We start from the raw sequence: 7088 nt of genomic DNA, 5'->3' as shown, positions 1-7088 counted from the left end.
TTCACTGGGAAGGGTGTAAGCTCTACACCAAAGAAAATTGGGCCTTCAGTATTGTTATTACAGTAGAACCTCAGCATTACGAACACTTCAGGAATGGAGGTTGTTTGTAATTCTGAAATGTTTGTAACTCTAAACAAAATGTTATGGTGGTTCTTTCAAAAGTTTACAAATGACCATTGACTTAATACAACTTTGAAACTTTATTATGCCGAAGAAAAATGCTGCTTTCCATTAATTTTTTTAGTAATTTACGTTTAACACTGTAGTGTACTGTACTGTATTTGCTTTTTTTTTTTTGTCTCTTCTGCTGCCTGATTGCATCTTTCCAGTTCCAAATAAGGTGTATGTATGGTTGACTGATTAGTTTGTAACTCTGTTGTTTGTAACTCTGAGGTTCTACTGTATCATTAATTATTATTTATTTGTATTACAGTAGTTCATAGGGGCCAATGGATCAGGAGCCTATTGTATTAAGCACTATACGAACACATGAAAAAAGATGGTCCCTGCCTGATAAGTTCACAGTCTAAGTAATATCTAAGTGCTTAAAGCCAGTGAACAGATCGTTTGAGATAGATTCCCTAGGCTTCCCCTTACAGCAAATCCCTGGCTTTTGTACATGTTTTCATGCCTTAAGATCTTGTTTAAGCTGGCAGATTTCTGCAGTGTCAGTGACCAGATCTAAAACATTCATCCCGGCTTTGGAGTTAGTTGGGTCACATGAGGTTATCCAGAGCAAAGTATAGCAGTGCTCAGGCATCAGCTTTTGTTACAGTATAACTGTAAATGAACCTGGGGTTGGTAAATTATTTTTTTTAGGTGATGAGGTTGATAACAGGCAGAGAAAGCACACACTTTGTGTGAACACAGGAAACAAGCAGGGTTTAAAATGTTTTTAGAGAAGTGCTGGGTGTGTCATTGCCCAGTATTTAAATTTATTAGTTTGTAACAAGTTTTAGGGCCTGGATCACTTGCTTAGCTACACTTATATGACAAAACCATAGGGTGGGAGCAGCATATCGGAGCTGCGGGTATTGGATCCTGGAGTGAAGGGGTAGGGTTTAGGAGTCTGGGATGGGGCAGGGTATAGGAACTGGCGGTATAGGATCCTAGGGTGGAGAGGGGTGGGTCAGGTTATCAGACCTGGGGATATAGGATCTTGGGGTGGAGGGGGATGGGGCAGGGTATAGGGGCCGGACATTGGGAGGAGCTCTCCACGCCAGTAGATGGCAGCAGGCTGCGGTTTCAGCTCCTACTCCGCGGCCTTTCGCGCCTTCTTTGCGAGCCGCCTCTCGGTCGGGCAGAGGCTGAGCCCGGCGGCGGCGGCCGAGGGAGGCGCGGTGCGGTGTGTGTGACTCAGCGCCGCCTTGGCCCGCCCCCTCCCCGCGTGGGCACTGGGCAGGCGCTGGCGGCCGGGAGCCGGGCGGGATGCGGCGGGGCTGGGCGGCCGCGTTCTGCTGGGCCCTGTGCTGGGCCCTGGCGCGGGGCTCCGAGGACATCGTGGTGGGGTGCGGGGGCTTCGTCAAGTCCGATGTGGAGATCAGCTACTCCCTGATCGAGGTGAGCGGCCCGCCGCCCGGAGCGACCCGCCTGCGGCCCGCCACCCCCCCGGGCCTCCCGGCCTGGCCCCCGGTTGGGGGATCCTCCCCCAGCTGGGCATTCCCTCCTCTGCGGTGCCCGAGGAGCCCCCGTGACCCGCCGTGTGCGCTGTGCTTCCCGGGGCACTCCCCCCACGCCAGCCCAGCCCATCCCCTCCTGGGCACCCGGCGCACGCCCTCTCTGCCCTGCGCCTCTCCCCGGAGCAGCCAGGCTGTGTCTTGGCTTGTGTGTCACGCCGCAGAGCCGGGATCCGAACTTGCCCCGAGTTTGAGGGTAGCCGGTTGTGGGGGTTCGGTTCAGGCCCGTCTCTGTTTCTATCTGACGTCTAGGGTTTTCACCAGCTCACTCTTCGCTCCGGTGTCTGAGCGATACTCACAGAGCTCCCTCCCTCCCAAGTCCGTGGCAGGGTGTTTTGCAAGGCTGGCGGACGCTGATGTATTTGGAAGGGTGGTGGTGGTGGTGGTGCTGGTGGTGGTTGCGTTTTAAATGGGGGTTGTTGTCTTTCTTTAAGGTCCAGCTCACTTTGCAGAGGCTTGTGGTAGTTTTAAATGCACCTTGCAAGGGAAGCTGTCAACTTCGAAATCAAACGTTGCCTGAATGTTTTTGCCTACCGTTGTTAGTAACACTAAGTCTTATGTGAGCTGATAGACTACAGAGGGAATTTTTTTCCATTTTGTGCATTTGACAGTTTTTTCTGTTTAGCAAGGTTCATTGTTTTCCCCTGAATAGCCAGTCAATTAATTTTCATTTTGTTTGTCAGTTTTGTATCACAACAGGGGAAAGAGAGAGAACAATTTAAAAAGGAAAATGTGATTGTAAAACTCACAAAAGAGATTGGATGGAGATTTGGATACTTTAACTAGTCTATTTCTTTAATGTTGACTAGATTTCAAGTTGACTGTGTTCCTTTGACGTATTTTCCTTTTATGTGCGATTCTTTCTAAAGCATTTATTCATTTTTTCCCAAGTCTGGGATTCACCCTTTTGTGTGATTTTCTTTTTCCTGTAAATTTTCCCTCTTTTGTCTCCATGGAATTACGTGTTGCTTTTGTGGCACAAAATCCACTGGAACGCCGTCTTTCAGACTTCACTTACATGTTCATTTTTCAAAAAGCGAACTGTTCATCTTTTTCTGTTTCTGGTAGATTAAATTATATACAAAGCATGGGACTTTGAAATACCAAACAGATTGTGCCCCAAATAATGGCTACTTCATGATTCCTCTGTATGATAAGGTAAGAAACCGAAACTATTGTGCGCACACTACCATGCAGTAGCATAAAGGGCTAATTTAATATTCAGTCCTGTTTGCAGAGTGAAATATCTTTTTAGAATGTGATGCAAAGTTACACTGGGAAAGTTGATACTTCTTTGAAAAGAAATGGAAATCAGCTTCAAATGTTCTAATAATAGCTTTTTTTTTTTTTTAAATTGGTAAATTAAATTGTCTGAATTAACAAAAAAATACCACCCCCCCCTCAGCTCCCTTGCTCCGGCATCTCCCTCCCATCTCCCTATAACTTGGAAGTTTTCAGATTTCCAGTGCTTAGTTCTTAGGCCCCAGTCCTACAATGAGCACTTCACAGGTGGACCCTTGAGCACCTGTGGTGCCCTGTTGACTTCAGTGGGGTTCTGCATCGATATATGGGTTTATCTACATGGAGTTCATGACAAGAATGGGGTCTTAGTATCTTCCTTGGGCTTCCTGTGGGTAATATCACTGAGAAGGAAGTCCCTGTTGAGAGAGACAACTGATCTATTTCCAGAATGAAGATACTCAAGCAGTCACAGGGATTTTGAAAATAATGCTTTGGATTTTTTAATGTTCTGATCTACTGTCTGAAATATTGAAAGTATGCACTGAATGTTTTCCTTTAAACTGGCTGATTCCATTTAAATCAACAGATCCTTATGCTCTTTTTCTAGGGGGATTTTGTTCTTAAGATCGAGCCTCCTCTGGGCTGGAGTTTTGGTGAGTACTTGATCTGTTGTAGGAATGGTGCAATTGTACATGCAACCATTCCACTGCCTGCTTTAGACTGGCTATGATTAGTGGGCAGGAAAAAGCAATTGTTTCAAATGAGCAAAGCTCTATGTATGTCCTGCTTCTGGTTTAAATGTCTAAGATGTACCTTTCTGTGAAAATTAGTTTGGTCTCATCCTAATCCTTATTGTGCACATAACAAAAACCACTAACTGGACAGTATGGTCATCTGTATAGGATAAGCCCAGGATGTCTATAGGAGAATGGGGGATATGGATAGAAATTAGAATGGTCAGAGGGAATAGGGTATTTTTAAGTTTGACTTTTGGGTGGTTTACTTTGGCTAAGGATTAGGCTGCTGGATTTGTTCTCTTTTGCACTGGTTGAAATGTGTGGACTGTATAGGCCTGACTTTCAAAAATGCTGAGTGCCCATCAATTAACTGAAGTTAATAGGAGCTGTGGATGCTTGGTACCTTTGAAAACCAGACCTTGTCTGTTTTAAAGATGTCAGAAATGCCTGGAGTTTGGGATAGGAGCTTCTTATTTATCTATAAATAAATGTAATAGGACCGTTGTGGGTGCATTGGTAGAAATAGTGATCATTCTAAAGTGTTTGCGGCATCTGGAGTACGTTCCGTGTGTCTTGAAACTCTTTTAAAGCATAGATGTAGAAAAAGGGGAGTATAGAACAGAAACACAAAACATGCTTTTTAATTCTAGGTTATAAAGATTTTACTCTTCTCGCCTCTTAGAAGAAAAATTTCCCAGCAGATACCAAGATCTTTATTTTTATAGAATTAAGGCACATGTATTGGGGCACATAATAGTAGTTTGAATGAGCTGTGGGTGGGGGAAGAGGCTCGTGTGGCTCTTGCTGTGGGCCGCACTTTGGGATGGTTACCGTTATAGACTCTTTCAAGCGGTGAAAATTGTTTCTGCGATATTGGTGCTCCAGTGCGACACAGATTAATTCTTGAATTGTAGGTTGAAGAATGAACATAGAAACTGGAATTCCTTAATGCTAGTAAACAAAATAAGTTTGGTTTTCATAATTTAATATCTTGCTATTTATAATAAACTCCCAGACCGAATCTCCACACACAGGACTTTCCCCTTTTGCCACATGATTGGAAAACGTGCACACTGACTTTAACTGTATTTCATTGAAGAAACTTAAGTTGCTAGATGTGGGAGGGAAGAAGACCTACTAAGTTGACTCTAATGTGTCTGTGAGGTGGATATCTTCAAGGAAATTTCAAGTGAATGCCAGTGGCAGGTGTTCATATTCTAGCACCTTTCTAATCAGGACAATATTCCCTTACATTTTATGACTTCATTATTCAGTCACGTGTTTCTAAGCACCTAACACTTTAAATGATTTGCTTTTTAAAGAAGCTTACAACATTTCAGTAAATAGAATCAAACAGTAAAAAATAGTGGACAAAATAACAAGGAGATTCACTCGTTTGCCTAGGGCAATTAACTTTTTGATGGGTGAGTACAACATCAGTAGTTTCTTCACGTGGTAAGGATTGGCAAGCTGATGTTGTGCTTGGGCTAGTAAATTTCCATGATGATTTTGTAAAACTGTAGTAAAATTGACCCACAATTTCCATGTAACTAATACAATTTGCTATTTCCTTTTTTCCTCAGAGCCAACTAGTGTGGACATCCATGTGGATGGAGTTAATGACATCTGCACAAAAGGAGGAGATATTAACTTTGTTTTTACAGGGTTTTCTGTGTCTGGAAAGGTTAGACTCCTTTATGTTCTTTTATCACATCTCACTGTAACAGCGCATGTCTGTTTCATAGGAGGAGTGCAATACTGCCCGGCAAGTTACTTTTTGTTCATCTTGACAGGTTCTCAGCAAGGGTCAAACATTAGGTCCTGCTGGAGTCCAGGTTGTACTGAGAAATCCTGGTTCTGAAGTAAACATACAAGCTACTGTGACCCAAGCTGGAGGAAAGTGAGTTTTGTGAGTGGGTGCGATTGATTGATTTATTAAATTGATACAGCGTTAGTAGATTTGGAAGGAAAATATTTTAAACTATTTGGGATTATTGCTAATGTTTTTGTTTTTTGCTTAAATGTTTTTTCTAATGTGTGCCACCATCTGTTTGTTCTGTGAATGTGCTGGAAATGGAAAGAAAAATAACACGTTACATGTTGCACAGGTTTGCTTTTTTCAAAGTGCTTCCCGGAGAATATGAAATCTTTGCATCTCATCCTACCTGGACATTGAAAGAGGTTAGTGCTCAGGAAGCACTGATAAAAAGAAAGCAACTTTGTTTGCTGTAGGTGTATATCGATGAGTGCACTCTGTTTTAAGTAATTTAGAACAAACACATGAGAAGATTTGCATAGTGAAACAAGCTTAGATAAATACTTTTTGTAAATTGAGGGTGGGGGGTTGGAAACTGCCTTATCAGGCTTGGCTTGAAAGGTATCGGGCTAGTGGGCTGAATGACTATATGTAATCAAAAATGCGTGTGGAGATTGTGCACCTTCCTGCTTGTATTTGTAAACAGAAATTTTTCACTCCAGCCTTACAGGGGGAGAGCCAGTGAGTGACCAAGCCTTTGTTTTAGTGACAGTTACTTCCCATTGATCTGTTTATCCCAACCTCCTGTTAAAGCAACTAAATTTGTGGTTTTTCAGAGGGTTTTCTGTCTGACACATTGTTTGTTGCTGTGTTGAATCGCCCTCACCCTCTCCCTGAACAATGATGCTCTCGATTATAAATCCTCTTTTAATTGCATCGTTGTTTAGCTGTCTTGTTGTTGTTTAACGTTGTTGTGTCTTAGTGATAGTTATAAAAGTTATCCTGTTATTTTTGATGGAAATGAACCTGCTTCTACATTTCAGGCAAACACAATGGTGCGAGTGACCAATTCCAATGCCTATGCTGCTGGCCCTCTATTTGTTGCTGGCTACAATGTTTCAGGCTCTGTGCGGAGTGATGGGGAACCCATGAAAGGAGTCATGTTTCTTCTTTTCTCCTCCTCAGCCACCAAAGAGGTAGTGGAAGATTGGAGACCTGTCATTAGTAATAAGGACGTAAATAGAGAATATTTGTAGTTTAATAATGAATGATGATCCTTTAATTATTCTTTTACAAAAAGAACATGTCATTTTATGAACACGTCTGCATGTGCTAAACTTTACTTCCATCAGTGAGATGACACGTGTGTAAAGTTAAGCATGTGTGTGAGGCCTAGGGTTGCAGCACACATAAAACCAAGTGTGCATGTTTATGTCCGAGTCATAAGATTTTTGTTGGGAAGGGGAAGGGAGCGTTTTAAATCCCTAAATTTTTCTGAAGTCATATTTTTCCAATTATCTGTCCTTGCATGCTAAACTCTGGGTGACACATCTTGTGCTTCTCCTGCAAGGCACAAGCTCCAGAGGGGTCAGGGAAGAACGTCTGGCACAGCATTGTGCGGTGCTGGGGTTTTCCATCTTCCTGAGAAGCATCAGACCCTGGCCTCAATTGGAGGCA

General features: G+C 43.0%; 1 protein-coding gene across 1 annotated transcript in view; it reads left to right on the top strand.

Moving 5' to 3' along the window:
* Positions 1-1328: 1328 nt before the first annotated feature.
* NOMO2 (NODAL modulator 2) overlaps positions 1329-7088 on the top strand; it is a 31143-nt gene continuing 25383 nt past the window's right edge. Inside the window, exons 1-7 of the mRNA XM_067551052.1 lie at positions 1329-1560; positions 2745-2834; positions 3526-3571; positions 5239-5339; positions 5449-5555; positions 5764-5836; positions 6455-6607. Of these exons, the coding sequence (XP_067407153.1) occupies positions 1429-1560; positions 2745-2834; positions 3526-3571; positions 5239-5339; positions 5449-5555; positions 5764-5836; positions 6455-6607 (702 nt within the window). The 5' untranslated portion in view covers positions 1329-1428. The remainder of the gene's footprint in view (positions 1561-2744; positions 2835-3525; positions 3572-5238; positions 5340-5448; positions 5556-5763; positions 5837-6454; positions 6608-7088) is intronic.

This window comes from Emydura macquarii, unplaced genomic scaffold, assembly GCF_026122565.2.
Source record: "Emydura macquarii macquarii isolate MOO-44397 ecotype Brisbane River unplaced genomic scaffold, CSIRO-AGI_Emac_v2 contig_1348, whole genome shotgun sequence".
NCBI classification, from domain to species: Eukaryota; Metazoa; Chordata; order Testudines; family Chelidae; genus Emydura; species Emydura macquarii.
Note: the sequence above shows the minus strand (reverse complement) of the source record. Positions and strands in the feature narration are given on the sequence as shown.